The 24,250-nt window shown below is 39.7% G+C and overlaps 1 protein-coding gene across 2 annotated transcripts in view; it reads left to right on the top strand.

The window, feature by feature from the left end:
- The window catches only part of IREB2 (iron responsive element binding protein 2), a 41,899-nt gene extending 17,873 nt beyond the window's left edge, over positions 1-24,026 (top strand). For both annotated transcript variants that reach the window (XM_007068352.4, XM_037909920.1), the window contains 16 exons: positions 2,152-2,335; positions 3,987-4,126; positions 6,407-6,578; positions 8,051-8,151; positions 9,013-9,129; positions 11,453-11,612; positions 12,468-12,603; positions 13,273-13,357; positions 14,208-14,364; positions 14,812-14,936; positions 15,236-15,340; positions 15,621-15,763; positions 17,798-17,945; positions 18,034-18,156; positions 19,695-19,880; positions 20,504-24,026. In XM_007068352.4, coding sequence (XP_007068414.4) covers positions 2,152-2,335; positions 3,987-4,126; positions 6,407-6,578; positions 8,051-8,151; positions 9,013-9,129; positions 11,453-11,612; positions 12,468-12,603; positions 13,273-13,357; positions 14,208-14,364; positions 14,812-14,936; positions 15,236-15,340; positions 15,621-15,763; positions 17,798-17,945; positions 18,034-18,156; positions 19,695-19,880; positions 20,504-20,614 — 2,193 coding nt within the window. In that variant the 3' untranslated portion in view covers positions 20,615-24,026. The remainder of the gene's footprint in view (positions 1-2,151; positions 2,336-3,986; positions 4,127-6,406; positions 6,579-8,050; positions 8,152-9,012; positions 9,130-11,452; positions 11,613-12,467; positions 12,604-13,272; positions 13,358-14,207; positions 14,365-14,811; positions 14,937-15,235; positions 15,341-15,620; positions 15,764-17,797; positions 17,946-18,033; positions 18,157-19,694; positions 19,881-20,503) is intronic.
- Positions 24,027-24,250: the final 224 nt, after the last annotated feature.

Raw genomic sequence — 24,250 nt, 5'->3', positions numbered from 1 at the left:
CACTTCAGATTCTTAAACCTTGGGTTAAGTGTTGTAGCTTTCTTTAGAAATCTCAAATTGGTACTTTCTTTGCGTTTTGTCAAATCTGCTGTGAAAGTGTTCTTAAAATGAACAACATGCTGGGTCATCATCCAAGACTGCTATAACATGAAATACATGGCAGAATGAGGGTAAAAAACAGAGCAGGAGACATACAGTTCTCCCCCAAGGAGTTCAGTCATAAATTTAATTAACACATTTTTTTAACTGGCGTCATCAGCATGGAAGCATGTTCTCTGGAATGGTATCCAAAGCATGAAGGGGCATATGAAGGGATTGCTGTACAGCAGTGGTCTCCAAATTTTTTTGAGCGCGCATCCCTATCAGTAAAACTTTTTTGAGCACACCCCCCATATATGTATATTTATTTATGTATAAATTATATATATGTCCTACTGTACTAATATATTGTGTAAATTATGAACCATACACAAAAAATAGAAATTAAAAAATGATGAGATAAAGATGAAATATTTTTAAGATTTTTTTATTTTATTAACGGTACAAAAAACCTTTTTGCTCTCACTTTAAAAAATTTATTAATTTTAATGAGAGCAATGTGATTGAATATGCTTTATTATTTTTGAAAATCTTGGTTTAACACTTTGTGATACAGCAGGTGCTCAGGGTGGGGTGCGGGGTCTGGGAGGGAGTTAGGGTGCGGGAGGAGGCTCAGGGCTGGGACAGGCAGGAGGTGCAGAGCACTTACCTGGGGCAGCTCCTGTTTGGTGCAGGGGGTGTGCAGGTGGCTCTGCGCAGTGCAGCACCACCCCCATGGCCACGATTCTGGGAGCCGCGATTCTGGGAGCTGCCCCCCCCCCCCCCAAGCAGGCAGGGCCACCCGGAACGCAAGGGCTTTAGGGGCTTCAAGGCCTTGGGCTAAGGGGGCCCTGGGGCCCTGGTCTGCAGCTCTAAAGCCCCTTTCGGAATGCGGCCCTGCGAGCACGAGCCGGAGGACTCAGGAGGAGCAGGGGCAGTCGTGCAGCCAGCGGCCGGAGAGAAGCGGCACTTTCCCTTCAAAGTGCCGCTTCCCTCCAGCCGGCTTTGAAGGGGAAAGTGCCACTTCTTTCCAGCTGCGCGGCTGCCCCTGCTCCTCCACAGGCCGGAGGACTCGGGGCTGCCCCCCCTTCCCCCCCCTTCCGGCGGTGCTCCTCCTGCCACACTGCCCTTTTGGTCCGGCAGCGCTCCTCCTGCTGCGCCCCCGAATCCATCGTCTTGTGCACCCCACTTTGGAGACCACTGCTCTACAGAACTTGAATTGAAAAATACTATTTCTTTAATTTATTATTTTTAGGGTGCAAATATTTGTGATAAATAATATAAAGTGAGCACTGTACACTTTGTATTCTGTGTTGTAATTGAAATCAATATATTTGAAAACATAGAAAACATCAAAAAATATTTAAATGATATTCTATTATTGTTTAACAGTGCGATTAATCACAATTAATTTTTTTAATCACTTGACAGCCCTAGTAAAAAGATGTTTTTCTAAGTGTCAGCTTTGCAATCTCAGCCAAGTTTGTGAGAATCAAGCTGTATTTTTTGCAATCTCATAAAACATAATCAGTACTGAAGGTTCTGCTGGCCAAGTATTACCCTTGGTTACACTTGTGCTTCTCCGTTATCTCAGTTCAGTGACATCTGTGTGAGCCCATTGCTTTCATTAGGTTTGTACATAGAAGTGATTAAGAATTTAGTAAATTTTGGTGATGAACAAGAAGGAATAGACCCCAACTGATTCTCTCACAGCTGTGATGACTTTGCAGTACTAACAGAAGGAGTGAAAACCACAGCCAGGAATATCAGAAAATGTCTTTCTGTACTCACAGGAAACAGATGTGTGGATTTTTACATAGTCACTTTTCAGAGTAGAACCATGTATAAATGCTGAAATTGCATATTTCCCAATTTACTTGAACAGCCAATCATATCTGAAGAGCAAGTACGATGACGTTCATTTTTTTAATTCTTATGTGTTCTTTAAAGTTATGTGGCTTTATGTCACTAAACACGGTTTAGCACACCTTCTTTACAAATGCAAAACACCCTGGTTGATTTAAATATAACACAATAACCTTTTTTTTATTCTCTCTCTCAAAAAAAATTTAGTGGGGTTCAAAGGTTTTTAGAAATGTTGCTGTAATTCCACCTGGAACGGGAATGGCACACCAAATGAACTTGGAATATTTATCAAGAGTTGTTTTTGAAGTTAAAGATTTCCTATATCCCGACAGTGTAGTTGGCACAGATTCTCATACAACTATGGTAAATGGTTTGGGGATCTTGGGATGGGGTAAGTATTCTGTACATGACTTGATAATTTCAATTGTATTGTAAGGGTTTTTTTACTATATAAATGGAAAATAATTACTACTTAATACTTTCTTTATATTGGATATTTCTCTGTTTCAAGCCTAACAGCATTTCAGAACTTGAAATTTTATTTAGGGGAAACATATTTTGAAGATAGTTTCATGACATACGAATAACGGACTGAAATTGTTTGCAGTTCTTCTAAAACAAGGGTGGGCAAACTTTTTGGGCCGAGGGCCACATCTGGGTGGGGAAATTGTATGCAGGGCAGGGGGTTGGGGTGCAGGGGGGGCATGCAGGGTGTGGGAGGGGGTGCGGTGTGCAGGAACGGGCTCAGGGCAAGGGATTGGGGCATAGGAGGGGTGTGGGGTATATGGGGGGACTCAGGGAAGGGGGTTGGGTGCAAGAGGGGTGCGGAGTGCCGGAGGGGGCTCGACGGGTGCAGGAGGGGTGCAGACTGCGGGAGGGGGCTCAGGGCAGGGGGTTTGGGTGCAGGGTGCGACGGGGCTCAGGGTAAGGATTGGGGTGCAGGGTGCAGCAGGGGGCTCAGGGCAGGGAGTTGGGGTGCGAGGTGCAGGCAGGGAGTTGGGGGGCGGGGTGCAGGAGGGGTTTGGGCTCTGGTCCGGTGCCACTTACCTAAATCGGCTCCGGGGTGGAAGCGGTGCGCACCGGGGCCAGGGCAGGCTCCCTGTGTGCCTGCCCTGGCCCCACGCTGTGCCGCTCCAGGAAGCTGCTGGAACCATGTCCTTTTGCGGCGTCTGGGAGACGGGGGGCACAGGGCTCCGTGCGTTGCCCTTGCCACGCCTCCAGGTACCTCCCCCGAACCTCCCATTGGCCACGGTTCCCCGTTCCTGGCCAATGGGAGCTGTGGGGGGTGGTGCCTGGAGGCAAGGGCAACGCACTGAGCCCTCTGCCCTCCAGGGACATGGTGCAGGCCGCTTCTGAGAGCGGCGCGGGGCCTCTGTCACCACAGGGAAATCCTGCAGGCCGGATCCAAAGTCCCGAGGGGCCAGATCCAGCCCGCGGGCCATAGTTTGCCCACCCCTGTTCTAAAAGAAACTAGAGAGATTCCATATAGTAAGGCCAGTTTCATTCCCAGAATAATAGTGATTCACAGCCTAAATGGTTGGAGTTAAGACATTTATATAATGCATAGATGAGTGTTTTGATGTTGTCATTGGAAATCAGTCAAGAACTGTGTATCCTGAGAAGGGATTTGAAGGAAATCATAATATTGCAAAGCTCTTGTTATTGTAGTTCGATGCACATTGGCATGGCAGTGTGAGGAAGTTTCCATGCTGCATGTGTTCTCTGGATGAATAGAAAACTTCTATCTAACACCTTTATATAAAATCAGTAGTAGATATGGTACACCAGTAGGATTAAAATGTGATAATTTGAGCAGTAGTTTTGCAAGACTCTTTCATGTCCGTCTTTTTATTAGAAGACACGTGTATTGAAATATTGTCTTTCAGTTGGAGTCAGATACAAATAAGGATGTGTTATTGTACAGATTATTATGGCCTTTAGCTTCAATAGGAGGAACTTCATTAGACTTTAATATGCACTTCAAAATGTTTATTATGTTAATTACTTAGCACAATAAAAACAGTTTAATATTCTACCTCCAGGTGTTGGCGGTATTGAAACAGAAGCAGTAATGCTGGGAATGCCAGTTGCACTCACTTTGCCTGAGGTAGTTGGGTGTGAGCTGACAGGCTTAGCCAGCCCACTTGCTACATCCATAGATGTTGTTCTAAGCATTACTAAGGTAATTTAGAATTCTGTTTATCCTAAATCAAGCAGACTTTGTTATGGTGAGAGTTCTACCAGAGATGCTTGGGAAGTGAAATAAAAGCTGGATATGAGTCAACAGTGTGTCCTTGTTCCCAAGAAAGCTAACAGCATTTTGGGCTGTATAAGTAGGGGCATTGCCAGCAGATCGAGGGACGTGATCGTTCCCCTCTATTCGACATTGGTGAGGCATCATCTGGAGTACGTGTCCAGTTTTGGGCCCCACACTTCAAGAAGGATGTGGAAAAATTGGAAAGCAACCAGTGGAGGGCAACAAAAATGATTATGGGACTGGAACACATGACTTATGAGGAGAGGCTGAGGGAACTGGGATTGTTTAGTCTGCAGAAGAGAAGAATGAGGGGGGATTTGATAGCTGCTTTCAACTACCTGAAAGGGGGTTCCAAAGAGGATCGATCTAGACTGTTCTCAGTGGTAGCAGATGACAGAACAAGGAGTAATGGTCTCAAGTTGCAGTGCGGGAGGTTTGGGTTGGATATTAGGAAAAACTTTTTCACTAGGAGGGTGGTGAAGCACTGAAATGGGTTACCTAGGGAGGTGGTGGAATCTCCTTCCTTTGAGATTTTTAAGGTCAGGCTTGACAAAGCCCTGGCTGGGATGATTTAGTTGGGAATTGGTCCTGCTTTGAGCAGGGGGTTGTACTAGATGACCTCCTGAGGTCCTTTCCAACCCTGATATTCTATGACACTCGCAGTCTCTGATGCGGCATCATTAACTGTAGCTATATGAAACAGCAACATCTCTATTAACCGCCTAAGTACGCAACTGCTCATTTAAGTCCTATTTATTTTCTTTTTACCAATGGTCCCTTAGAGGCCTTACATATAACTATGTATTTACAGACATTTTATAAATGTAATTAATGTCAGTGTTCCCTAGTGAGAGCACTTACAGTCTCTGCAGTGGAAAAACCCTCCTGTTTGACTCTTTTTGCTCCAAAGTGTTCCTGCAAAACCCTGCTTTTGCTCTCAACCTGGGGTAAATCAGGAGTAACTTTACTGAAGTCAGTAATTACAGTAGTGTAACAGAAATGTAGTGAGAGGATATCTGTCTCTCTGGATCTCCACTCCTGGGCCTCTGGTAAATGGTGTCAGAGTGATTTGTGTCAGTATGGTGAATGCTTCCTTTCTGTTCAGACCCTTAGCAAGATTTAATCAGTTTCTATTTTTCAGTTTTTCACTGCACTTGGAGTTTTGTCCTTATAAAGCAGAAGGTGTAAGAGGGGATAAATGTCAATGAATCCCTACTCTCTAAGCCCGGTGAACTAGTTACAGTGGATTCCACAATCACACAGAAAAGCCTTGTTAGATTTCTGTTCCCAGTTTCTTGTTTCCCAGGATACCTTAGCTGTGAATGCAGCATGCTTGGCTCCAAGAGATGAGTGTAATGTTTCACACTGTTTACCAGCAGCTACGCTAGCCTAAGGAGGACAGGTGCTGGCATCCTGGAAGGATTAATGGGGCAGTGTACAGTGCCTCAGAATGTATGGGGGTTTTCCAGGGAAATTGGGGGACCATCAGGGATAAAGCAGCACTTAGGTTTCAGTGACCACACTCAACAAACCAGTAGTGTCGCTTTGCTTAACTGTCTGTTAATTCCAGTATGGTGGTTTTATTTTCAAAAGTTGTTCCAGTGACATATGTTGCTGCTTAGATATTTATTTGTCTTCTTATCCTGACCTCTACAAATATCTTTTCCTTCAAGTAGTTATCCGATTCTTTTCATTGCCATCCGCTGTTCTCTAAAATTTCACTGCCTTCACAGCTAGGGTACCTTGAGGAACAAGAGAGGGGGAATAGTGTCTAACTAGGCTTTCCCCGTGATAGTACAAAGCACCCTCACTAGTTCATTGGGCTTAGAGCTTTAAATTCCTTCCTTTGAATCTTTGTCACCTTGACTACCAAATGAAAAGCCACACGTTGCCTTGTGAATTCCTGACTCCTCCTAGCAACACTTTAAAAAGCATGGTACAGTCACTGCTTGAAAATACACAGAACTGAGTGGGTGGGGAGACATATCTTGAGGGTTTTTACCTCTGTCAGAGTCCAGTTTAAATGTTAAAGTTTTGACGTTTGAAGTTTGTGGACATGATTTAGATATAAAGAAGTTTTGCACTGTATTTCATTTTGTAAAATTAGTAATTGTTACTAATTTCAAACTGTTGCACCAACCATTCCTTGTAGTGTATCTTCTTATGTTCCAGATGTTTTATAGTTCTGTATTTCATTTTTAACAGCAACTCAGGCAAGCAGGAGTGGCTGGAAAATTTGTTGAGTTTTTTGGAACTGGCGTTTCCCAGCTGTCTGTAGCTGACCGAACCACAATAGCAAATATGTGTCCTGAATATGGTGCTATTCTGAGCTTTTTCCCTGTTGATAATGTGACGCTAAAGCACTTAAAGCATACAGGTAAGGATGAAATTAAGGTGTAACACACATGATTCACCATATTAGCATTTTAAACTCACATGGAAAGTATTTTTTATCTAAAATTGCATCATGCGTTACATTTGGACAGTATTTTTCTTCAGGATTATAACCTGCTTGATGGAGATAATGTAATGAGTTCTGCTGGCAATAACGTTCTTGTCATGGGGAGCTACTTTGCAGATCCCTCCCATGAATAGCCTCATGGACACAATGGAGTTTTAAATTTAATACAAATTATATTGCTTTAATGAATATCAGCTACCTTTTTCTGTGGAAGTGGCCATTGGGCCTTGGAGCTTATTAGCATGTAAATTTCCTTATGGCACTACATTTCATTAATTACTGTTTTTCTATTTAAGCTAGGAAATAATTTTTTTAAATAAATCTTGACAGATGGATAGCTGGCGTGCCTCTGAAGCTTGTACCAAATCTGGTTATATTATGTTTGCTGTGATCAGTCTGATCATTGCCATCACTGTTCAGGGTCAGCTTATTCTTGAGCAGGCAGAGGTCTTCTTTGTCAAGACAGATCATTTTCCGCCCTCCATGAATTATTCTATAAGGCCAGGAATGGCAACATGGTAAAGTGGTTCCTCTTGACAATTAATGAAATCTTCTTTTTATATTATAGGAAAAAAATTGTGAGCATATATTTAAAAGCGGTTTCTGCCAGGATGGGTTAAATGTGATTTGCCTGGTAACTACGGACCTCACAAACCATTACTTCATCTAATCAGTGTTTGAAACAATGTTAGAGAACCATGTTTAAAATGGTTTATCACAATTTGAAAACAAGTTCAGACAGAGTTTGGTGGCTGCTGGGAATGGTTTTTTGCAGGATTATTTTGGTGCATCTCAGCTTCTTTGGTTTTTGAGTTACCTTTTGGTTTTTGCCTTTTCACCTCCTACGAAAGTGAGATTCAGTCGCTCCTCTTGCCTAATTTGGCTCAGAGGATCAAGAGGTTTCTGCTGTTGCTCCCCATAGACCAGGTCATAATGAGAAGGGTACCTGCTGAATGGATGTTCCTTTTCTGAGTTCCATCTTAGACTGCAGTGAGGTGATCAGATGAAAATGAAAAAAACTCTTAATTATGAACTAATAGTACATATGCTTTCAGCAGGCTATTCAGTTTGTGTAGCTTGTCAGTCCTTGTTTCAAAGATTGAAGTATTTCACTTTTAGATTTTGTGGGGGTTCAACAAACTGCTAATAGGACAGAGGTAGAATGTATAGGGACGATTATATGGCAAGAAGACTGATCTTCAGGGCAGTTATTAAAGTGCAAAGATTTGTCATGCACTTCAATAGTGCTTGATTCATGGAATCCATGGGGCGGCACACAGATTGTGTGAATTTGTCACAATATTTATTTCTGAGAACCCTAGTTACAAGTAAGTTATGCTCTTTTTCAGTAGCATACCTTTTCCCATGTCTGGAAATTTTTTCCATAGGCTTTGACAAGGCCAAGCTTGAGTTCATGGAAGCATATCTTAAAGCTGTGAAGTTATTTCGAAATGATCAGATTTCTTCAGAGGAACCTGAGTATACCCAGGTATTTGTAAAAATGACTTTTACTTTTTCAACTATTTGTATTCATTATTCATAACTTATTTTTTATCATTGTAGTTGTTGCCACTTTTTAATTGACATTTGTACATGAATATCTTAACTCATAGCTTTGGATAGTTAGATACTTTACAAAAAAACCCAACAACCTTCGGTAGCGTAGCTAGGGTGGGAAGCGAGACAGCGGCCGCTCTCCCACTGAGCAGAAGTGGTGCCTTTTTAAGTTTTACTCACCCGGTGGCTCTCCGGGTCTTCGGCAGCGGATCAGGCAGCGCTCCGGGTCTTCAGCGGCACTTTAGCATCGGGTTCTTCATTCGCTCCAGGGTCTTCGGTGGCAGAGAGTCCTTCAGTGCTGCCAAAGACCTGGAGTGAGTGAAGGACCCAATGCCGAAGTGCCACCGAAGACCTGGAGTGAGTGAAGGACCCGACGCCGAAGACCCGGAGCACCGCCGGATGAGTACAAGCGGGCGGTGCCTTTTTAAATCTCCGCTCCCCCTGTTTTCTCCACCTGGCTGTGCCACTGACAACCTTAAGCACTATAATAAGTGTAGGAACGGCTGATGAATCCCTTTTGTCAACCAATTCTTTCAGGGTATCATATAAGTCTGACTTCATGAGAAATTTTGGCAGCTGGCGTCAAAGCTCACGGATTGTTCATGATAAAGCATTGTTAGTAATACTCCATCCTGAAAATGAAAGCCTCACTTTTTAATGGAAAAACACCACAGAATATTCAGATTACTAAACCAGATGGGCCCAGTTGCCTTGAAAAACTAGGGCTAAATGTGCTCTTACCTATTGGGCAATGTTTCCTAGCACGTGTTACTGGGTTTTTTTTCTTTTCCAGATAATACAAATAGATCTGAGTTCTATAACGCCATATGTCAGTGGCCCAAAGAGGCCACAGGATAGAGTGGCTATTACTAATATGAAGAGTGATTTCCAAGCCTGCTTAAATGAGAAGGTTTGTACAACTTTACTTTTAGTGGATTGGTAGATAGATGTATTGTAACTCATTTTTTGGCTTTCATACTGAACACAATAGTTTATAAAGTCATAGTCCGTAATCTGAAGCATTTATTTTACAAATACTCACTAGCTCAATGAGTGTCCCTTGGGCATAGCTCTGTGTACTAACCATCACAGTAATGTTACTTGGCCTCAAACAGTAGAAAATTTGAATAAAAATTGCAAAAAGCCTCAATTCATATTATGGACCTAAGAATCTACTAAGCAGAAAAGTGAAAAAGTTAAGCAATCAGATGTTCCAAACTTCTACAGTTTGTCCATTTAAGTCATTTTTAATTGCTAAGTTGGTTAGGCACATGAATGGGTGGGTTTTTTTGAGAATTTCTGTTTTAAAACAACAGTGGGGCAAAAATTATTGTACAGTGCCATTTCTTATGAGTGAGTTAAAAATCCCTCCAAATCAGCTTCATTGTTTGAAATTGAAACGATGATTCTCAGTGTTTTTGGGAGGTAAATTCAGTTTAGTCCAGCTTAATATAACCGTTGATTTTAATCAATTGTTAAATTATCCAAAACATAAAAAAAAAAAAAAAAAAAACAGAACGTGCCTTAACAACCATGAGCCTCCAATTTCCAATGCTTTTGAATGGGAGCTGAATTTTCAATCCTAACATGTACTGTTAAGTTCAGTGATCAAGAAGAGCTGGTTACAGCACCGAGTCAGAAGTAGAATTGCAAGTAGCATAGAGTCTGATTCAAAGGCCATTGAAATCTGAGTCTTCTGCTTCAATGGGCTTTGGATAAGACCCATAGTGTGTAGCAGTCAGCTGTGGTAGGCTTGCCTTATGTGGGAGAAAAATCAAAGACTCGGTAGTGTAAAAAAAAAAAAAAAAAAAAAGAGATGTTTGCGGGGAAGCTGTTTGACTGGGAATGGTGTGTCTGGGTGGGCCATGAAGACTTCTGGGAGATTAAATGTTACAGATCCAGACCCTGTTTCTTTAATCCTTTCCCAGTCAAGCTTGGTTTGACAGCTTCCTGTTTGATTAGCTCATCTTTATTATATTTCAGACAGTTATAAAATAGTGCTGAAGAAATATATGTAATTAATTAGGTTTAGTGCAGGGGTGGGCAAACTTTTTGGCCCAAGGGCCACATCGGGGAATAGAAATTCTATGGCAGGCCATGAATGCTCTCGGGTTCAGGGTGTGAGCTCTGGGGTAGGGCTTGGGATGAGGAGTTTGGGGTGTAACAGGGTGCTCTGGGCTGGTACCGATGGGATCGGAGGGCAGGATAGGGATCAGGGCTGGGGCAGGGATGCAGGAAGGGGTGCAGGTTCCAGCTGGGGATGAGAGGTTTGGGGTGCAGGAGGGTGCTCTGGGCAGGGATTGAGGGGTTTGGAGAGCAGGAGGGGCATCAGGGCTGGGGCAGGAGTGTGGGGAGAGGCTCAGGGGTGCAGGCTTCAAGCGGTGATTACCTTAGGCGGCTTCTGGAAGCAGTGGCATGTCCCTTCTCCGGCTCCTACGTGGAGGCATGGCCAGGTGGCTCTGCACACTGCCTCATCTGCAGGCACTGCCCCTGCAGCTCCCATTGGCATGCCAGAGGGGGTATTAGAGTGCGTAGGAGCTGGAACGGGGCCGAACCCTGACCCAGCGCTCCGGCTGGAGTGGGGCCAAGCTGCGTGGTCCAGCCCCCGACTCAGCGTCCAAGCCGCATGGTGCGGCCCCCGACCCTGCTCCCCAGCGGGAGCTCGCGGGCTGGCTTAAAGTGGCTCCAGCCTGTGGGCCATAGTTTGCCCCCCCCTGACAGTGAGTAGAATATCTTGTACGTGATGCTGGAGGAGTTGTTTTTAATGGACCAGTTATGGTTTATATTAAAAGTCTTGAGCCTTGCCACATGATACACACTTTTCTAATTTTGCAAACTACATATACCTGAATGAATGCCTATTCCTTTAAATAAGGGAATTCCCCTAAAAGAAGGGGGAAAATACTCTAGGGATTTGATCCTGCTTTTGATACATAGGCACTTATTGCCAGACATTTTGTACTATTAACAATGGCAGTTATAAAGGTATATGGATGAGCGCATCACTGTTCATTTGAGGGCAATGAGTCCTTGCACACATCTCTGAAGACTTCTTTGAAAACCTATTATATTTCAGTCTACTCATATGACTGATAAGCACTTTCACGGAGTACATGAGTCTTAAGTGAAGGTTCACATAATCATGCTATGATGAGGTACATATCTGTTTTAAGTGTGATCTATAGTTGTTGAATTGTCTCTGTTCTTGACTTGTTATATATTTTGTCATCTAGATTGGCTTTAAAGGGTTTCAGATTGCTATTGAGAAACAAAATGACATTGTGCCTGTTGAGTATGAAGGAAATGAGTACAGATTGTCTCATGGATCTGTTGTCATTGCTGCAGTAATCAGTTGTACAAATAACTGCAATCCATCTGTCATGCTTGCAGCAGGTATGTTGTGACTGGTGACAACTAACTTTGGTTTACTATTGCAATCTGGTGTTTACATGGTCTTTGTCAATTTTGGTCCAATTCAGCAAATGCTCAGTGCAGGGAATTCCCAGTGTCAGACCTTTTAACTCAGTTAGACTGTTCATTGTACTTTCAGGCCTGAATTCCTGTTATATGTATTGAGAACTGTGTTAATGAGAAGTGGCCTTTATTGTACATAGTGCTGTATAATTTCAAAGTTTCTGTGGCCTTATCAGACATCTATAAAAACTAGATGCCTATGAAGGTAGGTCTAATAAGTTTGTGTTTGTTTACTTTATGATCCGACATTACCAGTCTGTTTAGAGCTCCTTTCAAAAGGCTATGGATATCAACATAACCATTGATAGTGTCAGGAGGTTTTGATCCTGAATGAAAGGGTGAAATTTAGCCTTTAATTAGATGCTAGCTGAGCTTTAACAGCAGGAATTGAAAAGTCAGTGACAGAACTTGAAATAAAACCCAGACCAGACCACCCTTCCCTGCTCTGACCACTAGACCATCCATTAAAACACGGAGAAGAGATTTTCTGTCAGGTAAGGGGAAGAAAGTGGGTATGTTTGATCTGAATAAGAAAACAAATATGACTTCTTCTTATTGAAAAAGCAACTTTGTTATATTACTTGTCTAAGGAATATTACAAATATATATTCCTTTTAAACAGTTTCCTTAAAAGACAGTAAATGGTGATTTCCCTTATTTTCCCCTCGTCACAGTAATTTACCTACCAGACACCATCTTGGTAGTTATAAATTCAATTGCTCTTCCAATAAATATGCACAAGTCTTATTTAACTATTGTTTTGTTTTTCTTTAGGTCTTTTGGCCAGAAAAGCTGTCGAAGCTGGACTGATGGTTAAACCTTATATAAGAACAAGTTTATCTCCGGGTAGTGGGATGGTTACACATTACCTCAGTTCAAGTGGAGTGTTACCATACCTCAGTAAACTTGGGTAAGTTTAACTTCTTTATTCATGCTGACGGAGGGAAAAGTGGTGCATGTGTAAGTGGATTTATGTATAGTCCTTAGATATGGCCCCAGTTCAGCAAGATGCCTAACTTTAAGCATGTGAATAGTCCCACTGACTTTGGGACAACTTGCATGCTTAAAATTAATCATACACATAAGTGTATGTTGGATCAGGTTTTGGCCCTTGCACATACAATTTACAAGGTGCAGGTGATCTCCTGTGCCTGAGCAGAAGCCTATTTTCTTTAACAGAGCTCCACAGGACTGGTGGTTTGGATTGTAAATTTTTCAGGACAAGAACCATGCCCTGGCTTGCTTGTCTGAGACACCTACTATACTTTTGACTGCTCAGTAGCAATAATAATCATAATCAAATCACACTGTATATTAGCTTTGTTTTATGCATGAACTTTATTGTCCTTGCTTACGTTTCACTAAGTAATGGCAATACATCAGGAGGTATTCTGGAGACCTGACTTATTTTTTGTAATTCACCAAGACAAGTGAGAAGTAATGGGATTATTATCTCTTTTCAGTGTACTCAGTATAAAAAATGCCCAGTTAGCAAAACAAATTCCCTCAGCTTCTAATATTTCACCAACACTAATTTTAAATAATTGAATGTGCTACTTACTCCAGTTTTTCAATGCAGGTTTGAGGTTGTTGGATATGGATGTTCAACATGTGTTGGAAACACTGCTCCCTTGCCAGAAGCCATTCGGAATGCGATAAAACAGGTACAGCTTAAAGATTCTGACAGTGCATATACAATGTAGCAGATTCTTTTCTACTCAAATGGTCAGGAAATAAAAGAATCTGTATAAAATAATATACTTTGTCCTTGGCTGGAATTTTGCAGTGCATTTGGAGATGCATCTTTGCATGCCACATGGAGTATATAAAGTGACTAATTTGGTGTCTGAAATAATAATAAAGTCATAATGAATACAACTTTCTACTACACAAATCTCAGCTGTAAGATGAAGTTTGTGTATTCTTGCAAGAGTTAGTCATATTGTGTATGATATATACATATGCTAACCTGAGTTTCTGCTATTTTCTTGTCATTGGCAAAATAAGGTTAATGATACAGAAATGAGCCAATGGTTGATACTTTCTTTATTGTATATCTAGTAACTCTGTGAAGCACAAATGTGTTTTGGAATATTAAAAAAAAATCACGAGAGTGAGCAGTTTGAGACAGCTAAATGATAAGCTGCCTTTAGCCTTGTCAGTTCTAAAAGCTGCTCAATCCTCAAGGCTGCTGTTAGCAATGAGGGAGTAATAGAGGCATCAGCCTGGGAAAAGGTGATGGAGAAGTAGGAGAAAAAAGGAGGGGAGAACTAATCCAGCTGACTAAGAGGAGACATGAGGGAGTTCTGTGACTGGGGAGACAGAGTGGGAATAGTAGTGGTAGAGAGCAAATGACCTTTCCTTTTAGGGGCTTCTATAAGTACTTAGGGTGCCTTTAGCTTTTTTTTTTTTTTTTTTTTTTTTTTAAGACAACAGAAATCTAAGCAAACTGTCATTAATGCACCTATAAGTTTGTAAGAAGTGCTGAGAAATGTATTTGTTTCTACCTTTCAGGGTGATTTAGTTGCTTGTGGAGTTTTGTCGGGAAACAAAAACTTTGAAGGCCGTCTCTGTGATTGTGTCCGTGCCAACTACCTTGCTTCTCCACCTTTAGTAGTCGCTTATGCTATAGCAGGCACTGTTAATATAGATTTCCAGACTGAGCCTTTAGGTAACTATTTCTTTATATCTCATATTTCAGAATAGTACCAGGTTTTCTTTGGGTGCTTTGGCTTAAAATGTCTGCCTGTTAAATGGCAGCAACTTTTGCATTTTCTGTTTTGAAACAGGACTGACTATCAGCCTTAGACCACTTCATCTCTTCTTTTATTTATACTCAGATATTTTGTCTCATGAGAGAAAGGGGAAATTACATATTTCCTCAGTTTTTCACGTTTGTTTCATTTAACTGGCATTTAAGCATGCAGAGAGCATTACATTATTACAGCACTAGACAAAGAATGACCATGCTTTTCATTCCTAGCAGCAAAGAAATAAAAAATCACTTAGCCGATTACTTTTTTGGAATCGGCTGTAGCATCTTTGAATAAAGTCTCAACATATATGGGGGTTTTGTTCGTTTGTTTTTGTTTTTGCTTACATAAAACCTTTTACATAGGCATTGATCCTAATGGCAAAAATATCTACCTGCATGATGTTTGGCCCACTCGAGAAGAACTTCAGCAAGTTGAGGAGGAGTATGTGATATCATCCATGTTTACAGAACTGAAAGAAAAAATTGAGGTAAGATAGGTCTGTCATTTTAAATAGTTTAGAAGACAGTGCATTTCTGTATAGCTTTGCTGTATCTTCTGGTTGAAACAGCAGCCGTTATGGAGGGTTCTGATACCGTGACTAAGATTAAGTGACGAAGATATGGCCACCTGTATTCTGTTATACTGGGGTTCTTAAACAGTGTACGTTACGATGGTATCTCCCACAGTATAGTACAACCTCAGAAAAAAAACTTTAAGATTGTATAAGATAATTGTAAATCGGTTTCCCTGATAGTCTAATTTGGCTAATATACTCTCCTTTTGTAGAAAGGCAATAAGCGATGGAATTTTCTGGAAGCACCAGAGTCAGTTTTGTTTCCATGGGATTTGAAGTCCACATATATCCGATGTCCTTCTTTTTTTGATAAGCTTGTAAGTACAGTGATTCCATCTAAAATAATATTTTGGGAAGTGTTGAATACTAAAGTAAGGGGAAAGTTGCGTTTCAGTAAGATTTGGTTGTATCTGATTAAGTTGTGTAGCATTAACCATGTCTAACTGTCTCTAACTGGTGTTCACACCATTGGAATGATTGGAGCTCATGGATGGATGCTCCATTTTTGACGTGAACAAACCTGTTTAAATAAGATTTGTGCTAGGAATCCTGGGGGGAAAGTATGTATTTTTTTTTTCTTTTTTTCCCCCCTAATAGGCTAAAGAGCCAATTTCACTACAACCAATTGAAAATGCCCATGTCTTGCTATATTTGGGAGATTCTGTAACTACAGATCACATATCACCTGCTGGAAGCATTGCAAGGAATAGCGCCGCTGCGAAGTATCTGACAAACAAAGGGTATGGATCGTAACGTATATTTAAGCCCCTTCATTTTCATTTTTTTTAACTGATTTTTACCAAAAATTTCCCAGGTTTTACGAAAAGTATTATTCATTTTTTTCTGATTTTCATCCTACTTTTGTATCCTTCAAATATATTTTAAAACCCTTGTTTTATTAGGAAAATACAATACATTGCATGAGATATATGTATTACAATAATACATTAGTTTGTATATACGTGCAAAGCTGACTGAAGTAAGGATATGTATTAGTCTACTCTAGAAGATACACATAATAAACAAACAGGCACACATGCAAGCTCTGAAGCGTGTGTGCATCTGAATGTACTGATGAGTCTCACGCCCACCACGTACACATTTCAAGCTGTGAGCAGATAATGGTTGAAAGATTTGACACACTAAAATGGGAAGAAAACAAAAATCTGTCAGAATACATTTCAGAACACAAGGAAGTATTCAAAGGGAGAAAAGAAGTTGAGTGCGTGCGCTGCAAATGGTGTGGCCCAATTATTAAATGTAAATATTTATAGGTAATAGTTCTAACTCTACAATAGTTCTAACTTCAAATGAAAAGTTTTATTTGGGGATAAGAGATGTATTATTTTCTCAAACTCAGAGGTGAAGTTGTGTTTTGAGTTCTGTATTAGTTCTGCAGCAAACCACACTGATGAACGGAATTCAAAGAATTATTCTGCTGAATACTTTTTCCCTGTCTTTCTGTCCAACAAAATAAACCCCTATATTTACCCAGAAAAATAATATTTTTGCACTGATTTTTTGTTGTGGTGGTAATAAACATTGATAAATTCCCAGGAAAAATTAAATAAAAACAAAAGCTGAAAACAAAGGGCCTTACATATATTTTATGAAGCAAATGAATCTGCTTTAGTTTTTGTCTCAGTGGGGAACTTAATTTACCAAATAAACAACTGATCATCAAAAATTGTTTTGTTCTGTAAATGCCATTATGCATTAGAGAAATTAATTGTGTATGTCCTGGCTAACATGTAAACTGTCATTGCTGTGATTGTAGGTCATCACCAGAAATGTATTTGAAATCTCTTTTGCCTTGTGAACAGCTGAAATCTATTTTAAAAGATCACATCAATGAGATAGACCATTGTAAAAAGATAATGGTCTGCTGCCAAATCCATCTCAAAACAAAGATACATTGTTAATTTACAAAGCAGATAGCACTAATCATGTGCTAATGTTCTATTCTATGTCCATTGATTTTACATAAGAAATGATAATGTTGCTTTCACTTCATTTGATGGGTGTTGAACACAGTATAGGGATAATTGCTTACTCCATTGCTGTTGCAAAATTATTGTTCTTGGCAAAGAGAGCAGACTGGCAAATAGATGCACAGAACACATCAGAGACCAGCTTGTTCGTAACACGCCTCGTTTAAAGACTGAATTGCCCCTGTATGAATGTGAATTTGGCTGAAGGTTTGATGTAGATTTATTTGAGAGATGAATCAACAATTCTGGACCCAATACAGTGAGATGTTAAACACCCTTAACCCCCAGTGAAGTCTGAGGGTACCCAGCTTTTCACAGGAGGTGCAGAGCTCCTCACAGTATCAGACCTTCCATTTGGTAGCACTTTACACGGACTAATTGTACGGTACTGCACCAACAAACCCCAGTTTATCAGCCGAATATCTCAAAATAATGGCTTCCGGTGCCCACTGTTTACCCATGACTATCTCCCTCAGCCTAAATGAAGGGTACTTTCTAGAAGTAAAAATGAATTGACCCTCACTGCCAACTCAGCTATCTCACTCATGAGACTAGAACTTGTAGATACTGCTCATGTTGATTTCTTCTACAGACTGCTTAACCAACATTTGTTAGAAAATTAGTCCTCTAGATTGTCACCAAAAAGCCACTTAAAACTTCAGTTCAGCTACGGTTGTAATGTTCATTAGCTAGTGCTCTATACCACCTAATGGTAAAAACCCTCCAAAACAATATCAGTAGACTTTCTGTTGAATAGTAAATACTGTCTTATGATATTTGTAGCCTAACACCTCGTGAATTCAACTCTTATGGAGCTCGAAGAGGTAATGATGCTGTGATGACCAGAGGTACCTTTGCAAATATGAAGCTTTTGAATAAATTCATAGGAAAACCAGCTCCAAAAACAGTTCATTTCCCATCAGGACAAACGGTGAGCATGTATTTGTTCAAATGACTCTATTAGCTAAGAGCTATGGATTAGAGCTTATCTAATGATTTCACTTTCTTTTTTCCTGCAGCTAGATGTGTTTGAAGCAGCAGAGTTGTACCAGAAAGAAGGCATTCCTTTGATTATTTTAGCAGGGAAGAAGTATGGACTGGGTAACTCAAGAGACTGGACTGCAAAGGGGCCTTTTTTACTGGTACTGTTATATTCTCATGAAGTTAGTTTCAAATGTATTGTTTTAAGAAGATGTCTTTAAGCATCAATTCATGTTGAACTGCCTTCAGTTTAAATTTAAATATTTGCAAAATATTGTTTGCTTGAAAATGTATAATCTGTAGTTTTTCCTTGGTAGAATCTGCATAGAAGAGAACAGGTGGTTACAGGGCCAGTTTATTAAATTTCAGAAATGTATAATTTATCAAGTTTGGCCCACAAAATGGGGATCCAACATAAGAGGTTCTAGACCTAGCTAGATAAATGACATACACTATTGGTCTAGGGCCCCAGTCCTGTGGGGGTGCTCTGTATACCCCCCAGCTCCTATAGGGGTTAGGGGGAATGAAGGGCAGGCTTTGTAGTAGCTAAGGTAAGTGCCAGTCAGTTATTTTTGTGTGCTTGCTTTGGCTGCAGTATAAGTAACTAGGGTAAAAAGTATGTTGAGGTTGGCTAGCCTACTAATTATCCTTTACCTTTGTAGTTTCTTAAATTTAGTTTAAACTTCTAAAAGTTTCATTCTCTCCCGTCACTTCCCCAGGATCATCACTCTCCCATTTTAGTCTCTGTTAATGTTTTTTAAGCAAAAAGAGGAACTTGCTGCCTTTTTTTTTTTTCCCCTTGGAAGCTTTATTTAAAAATTATGTTCATATTTTTTAAATGTTTGATTTTCAATTTTCAATTCAATCCACATTTCGCAGTCTTGGGAGTGGAAAAGCTGCACACCATTATTGGGGTTGAATTTCACTAGTGAGCTAGATCACTGCCAATTTTCAGCTGAGTATTGTAAAACTGCAACTCTTTCTCAAGAAAGGAAAACATCCAGACAAACTAATATCTCTCGTTACCAATGCTCTGCATTTTTGATGAAGGTTTTCTCTGTTTAGTTTGTGCATGTGGTGGTGACAGCCATGGGATACATTGCAGACTATTCTGATAAACTGCATTTATCATATACCTCTGTCTGTCACTTGCTCCCTGCCCATCTATACTCTCCATCTCTCTGGGAAAGCATCTAGCATTCCATGCCACCTCAGCAGCTTCAGATAAACATTTTTTTAAAACTCTCAGAGAAGTGTTTCCTTTTGCCTTCAAACGTCAAAAGATCCCCCTAATTACTACAAAACAGCAACAGACTCTGAAGCCCTCGGTGGACAGTGTTCGGTCCTGCATTGCTAATAGATTTCAGTTTCAGTAATGTTCTGAAAAATAACTAAAAATGACACCACCTTATTGCACTGGCCTGCTTCCTTGGTTTATTCACTGCCATTTGCTCGTCTTAGTGCCAAAAATAAGTTGTTACTGCATTTTACCCCTGCTAACACTGCAGAGCCAATAACGAGGCATGTCCAATAAACCAGACTTCCACCAGCTTAAGATACAGGAGTCTGGAGGTCACTGCCTCTGTGTTGATCAGAAAAATATTTGGTGTTAGTTTTAATGGTTATTTTCATTAAACTTCATTGTTATGCAGACTGCTGGCTGAAATCGGAAACCAATTATTTTATTTACATTTAATAGGGTGTTAAGGCAGTTATAGCTGAAAGCTACGAAAAGATTCATAAAGGTCATTTGATTGGAATTGGCATAGCTCCACTTCAGTTCCTTCCGGGGGAAAATGCAAACGTTTTGGGCCTCACTGGCAAAGAACAGTTTTCTGTATCATTTCCTCAAGAGCTGTTTCCAGGAATCACATTGGATATTAAGGTATTTCTAAAATATATCATCTCTATTTCAAGGTGCAGACCATTGGAATTATGAAGTAATATGCTGATTTACTTGAAAAAGCAAACAGTCTTGCCTTGTGCTTAAACTGCTAGTGAACATAATTTGCCAGAATATCTTGAAAGTACATATAATTTTAGTTGCCTTCTTGTTCCGTTACTTGTCTGCATGTGCAGCCCCTAATCACTTCGGTTTTCCCCCAACACAGAAACTTTGTTAAAAGCCAGTTAAAGTTTAATCAGATCCCACTCACATAACTTGCCATTTCCTTGTTTCTAAGGGATTAAAGCAACAGTCTGCATGATTCCTTTCCACCTAGACATCGCATTCAATGCCAACTATGACACACTTTGCACATCCACAGGGAAATCACTCCTACTTCCAGCAGAGAATGCAGCACAATATGTTCTCCAAAATTATCTAAAATTGTGCACTAATATAAAACGTAATCGTGGCCTTAGCAATGTGAACATCTGGAATGGTTGGCATATGCAGATTGAGTTTTTGTCTGTCTCATTTATTGTTTGTGGGTAGAGTATGAGTTCAAAAATTGGAGACAAGTTTTTAAAAGTAATTAACACTAATTGTTCTTTTTTATTTTGAAGACTAACACTGGCAAAGTGTTCAGGGTGATTGCCTCGTTTGAAAATGATGTGGAAACAACAATATATAAACATGGTGGAATTCTAAACTATGTGGCTCGAAGATTCTTATAGTAGCTACTGACTATATGGATACCTTGCATAACTGGTAATTCTGAAAATGCCTTGTGTGAACCCAGGAATCCATGCTATGGAACTGCAACAGTCCCAGTCCGCTCAAAGTTATTTCGTCCATGGATGTAGAAGATTGTGAATCATTGTAGTGACCGCAACAAGATCCTTCCTGATTTTAAATAATATTCAAATGGTGCTATTAACATTGCTAAAATCGACATTCGTGTTTTGTGGCAGAAAGCTGTAAGTATGGGGGGGGATATTTTATCACACCATTTTGTAGATAAAGGATGTGAAATCCAAAACTGAATTGTGCTGAAGATTATTCTTTAAGACGACTCCTCCTGCAGTTGTTTTCACTTAGTTTTGCACCTGTAAATCTGTGTACTGCTATTTGTTGGTTTAAAGGTAGCAGATGATATGGAATGTTAGAGGCAAGAGAGATGGATTCTTCCATGGTAGTAGCTAAGAATCCAGATCCGAAGGTTTGAATTCATTATGCTTTAAATTGGGGATGGACCAAAAGAAGGTCCACACGAAGCCCAAAGAGTTCTGTAAACATAGGCCGTGGCTTTCTTTACCTTCACTGTGGAGATGGTGTGCTCCATCTGATCCAGATCAAACATCACTCAGAGTAAGATGAAATATTGTATTTAAAATGAGGATGGCTGCAATAAATTCTATTTCATGGAAGATGCAGCTCTGAAACTTTGGGCAAGTTCCTGTGTCCCTCAAGTGGGCAGCTTGCCCATCTTTGCTGTAACTGGAGCAGCATGGTTGTCCCCCTTGTGTCGCCCTGGGAGTTAATGTGTACTGTTTGCAATGTCGCTAACCAAAGTACTGACAAGCTGAGTCGTGAAAACCTACTTTTAAAAAATGTACTAGGCTTTTAGATTTTCTTCTTTGCTTTTAAGTGTGGCCTACGATTACTGTGTTTTGTTCCTCTTAAATTACATTGTAAAGCATTACAAGGCTGAGATAACCATATTGTCTTTTAAAACTTCTAATGTGTCCTCTGGATACTCTTCTCATGACACTAGAACTCTGCTTAAGATCCCAGTTTTCTAACCAAAGCTAGCTGTTACTGCATTGCCTTTTGAGCTGCTGTAGTTTTGGTTGTGTCAGCACTTCCATGATAAAAGCCTGTTTTCCATGAGTTTACAATTGGAAATATACTGTCTCACCACAGGAACTTATTTGGTTTCATTAGTTTAAAACACCATTTTACAACTAATGATTTTTAAATCACTTGTATAAATCAATTTCTGATTTTTTTTTTTTTTTTTTTCCCCTCTTGAAGCTCTTTTCAAAGTACATTTTAAAAATCGGCTTGTGATTATCTATTATATGTTTATAGTTCCCTTTGGGAGAGAAATAACATTTATTACCATTCAATATTAGCTAGTCCTCTGCACATGCCCAGTAAATTATTTCCATAATTATGCGTCAGGATTTCTACTGCAAATAACATGTATATCAAAACTCTTGAGAGAACAATTTCAGCTTTATTGCATGATGGGGGGTTGGATTTTAATATAAACTACTAACTTATACTCAGGCAATAGACTGTAGTGGTCTTTCAGTCAAAAAAATATAGGGCATAAAAATACCTTTCAAGTTTTTACATGAAAATGTAATTTTTAAAAAATCCTGTTTTAAACCATGTTACAGTTTTGACAAAGTCCTGAAAAGACATGGTTAAAACTGGCAAATTTATAGCACTTTCAGGTGGTGGTAATAATTTTCATGATGTGAAATAACATAGCTGTCAAACTGAACTTTGAATTCCTTGGCTACTTCATTTTATGTCACAACCCTAGTGACATTTAAACACCTTTGTGTGTAATATGCTTTTTGAAGAAGGAAAGTTTTTCTATACAAATTCCAAAATCCTGTGTAATCTTTTCCTACATTTTACCAGCTGAGCTGTGCTTTCTTTTAGCAAAGATAAAAACCATTGACAATTGCCGCTGCTCAGTAAATTAATTTAATACATTTAAGATAAAAGCTACTCAGCTGTATGACTGCTGTGTGAATTAAGCATTCAAAGATCCATTTCTATCTTGGACGTTTGTAATGACAGTTGTGATTGAGGAGCAAATCTTGTTTATTGTATAAAACTGGCCTATCTTAATCTCACTCTGTTTTTCAGCTGAGTGGTATATTCTCTCTGGGTTCAAGTGAAGGGGAATGTGTGTTCATTATTGGGGAGAAAACAGTTATGCTAACCGATAAAGATGTCCCCCCCAGCCGATTACTGTAAGTGGAAATCCTGTTATTTGGCACGAAAGAGTTTAGTTTAAACATCTCTCTTGTCCGACTACCATTGCTTGAGTTCAGCACACAACCTCCCAACTTCTGCAGTCTTGCAATAAAACACTTGTTGCTGCAACAGTAAAATACTCAAGAGAAGTGATATAAGACACATCAGAAGTAAATCAATATTGTGAGAGAAAATGCAATTTAACAAGACATTTATCAACCTACAATTTTTCCAACATTAAAACCAGTAAATTCTGTTGAGGCATTCCGATGTCACTCCTGTAGTGATTACTTTAATTCTGCTGCTCTTATGCTTTAAAATCATTGAAAGAATATTATGAACGCCTCAAAGTAAGCTTCTGTTTTCATAGTTGAGGTCCTGTCATTGCTATTTCACATGGGCCGATCCAAAGCCCATTGAAGTCAATGGGAATCTTTTCCTAGACTTCAGTTGACTTTGGATCAGGTCCTCAGTGCCCACAAGTTTGAAGCATGGTGAATGCTGAGGAAAATGGCACCTATCTGTTTTGCTTGTCACAAGTTAGCAAACTGCTGTAGAAATGAAGGAACTTGCTTGGCTGTCTTCCCCTGTCCCCCCGTCACGTGCATATGATCACAGACATTACATAACCCCCTCTAAACACAGCAGCAGGGGAAACAAATTAATTTTGACATAGTGCTAGGATCTAGTAGTTTGAGATGCGATAGCCTGATTAAATGACATCCATCTCACAGCAGTGGCAGGATACAGTCCAATTAAAGGACTGCTTTCACCATATAAAATACAATGTTCAATAAGCTCTCTTTCCTGTATTTTAAAGCATAGGAGGAAAAAAATAAAGTGACTCTCCAAGTGTTAGACATATTTAACTTATAATTTTTTCCCCCAAAACTTTGGGATAGTGTTGATGTTTATAAATTTTACACATACATATAGGGACATGAAACAAAATGTATATTAAACACATTTAAGCAACTGCAAATCAGTGTCTGCTGTTTAAAGCCAACAAAACAGTATAACAGTTTTAAGTTCAATAATGTTAAGTATTGTATAGAAATATTATCTTGAGACAAAGTTCATTTGCTGACAACTGTGCATAAAATGTTACTGATGTTGTAAATTATTTTTAATAAAGAAAATTGTATCACACTACTTGTATGCAACAGTCTGTTTTAAAACAAATCACATAAAATGTGTTTAAAATGCCAGCATAATTCTTTATAAAAAGGAGACAAGGATATTTCTCTCAAAATTTGGGAACCATTATACATTAAATCACTGGAAATGCAAACTGCAACTGTCATGTATGGAGTACTCTGTCTGCAGTGAACTGAACAGCTCAGAAGTAGTAAAAAAAAAAATAAGCAAAGGAC

This window comes from Chelonia mydas, chromosome 10, assembly GCF_015237465.2.
Source record: "Chelonia mydas isolate rCheMyd1 chromosome 10, rCheMyd1.pri.v2, whole genome shotgun sequence".
Lineage (NCBI taxonomy): Eukaryota > Metazoa > Chordata > Testudines > Cheloniidae > Chelonia > Chelonia mydas.
Note: the sequence above shows the minus strand (reverse complement) of the source record. Positions and strands in the feature narration are given on the sequence as shown.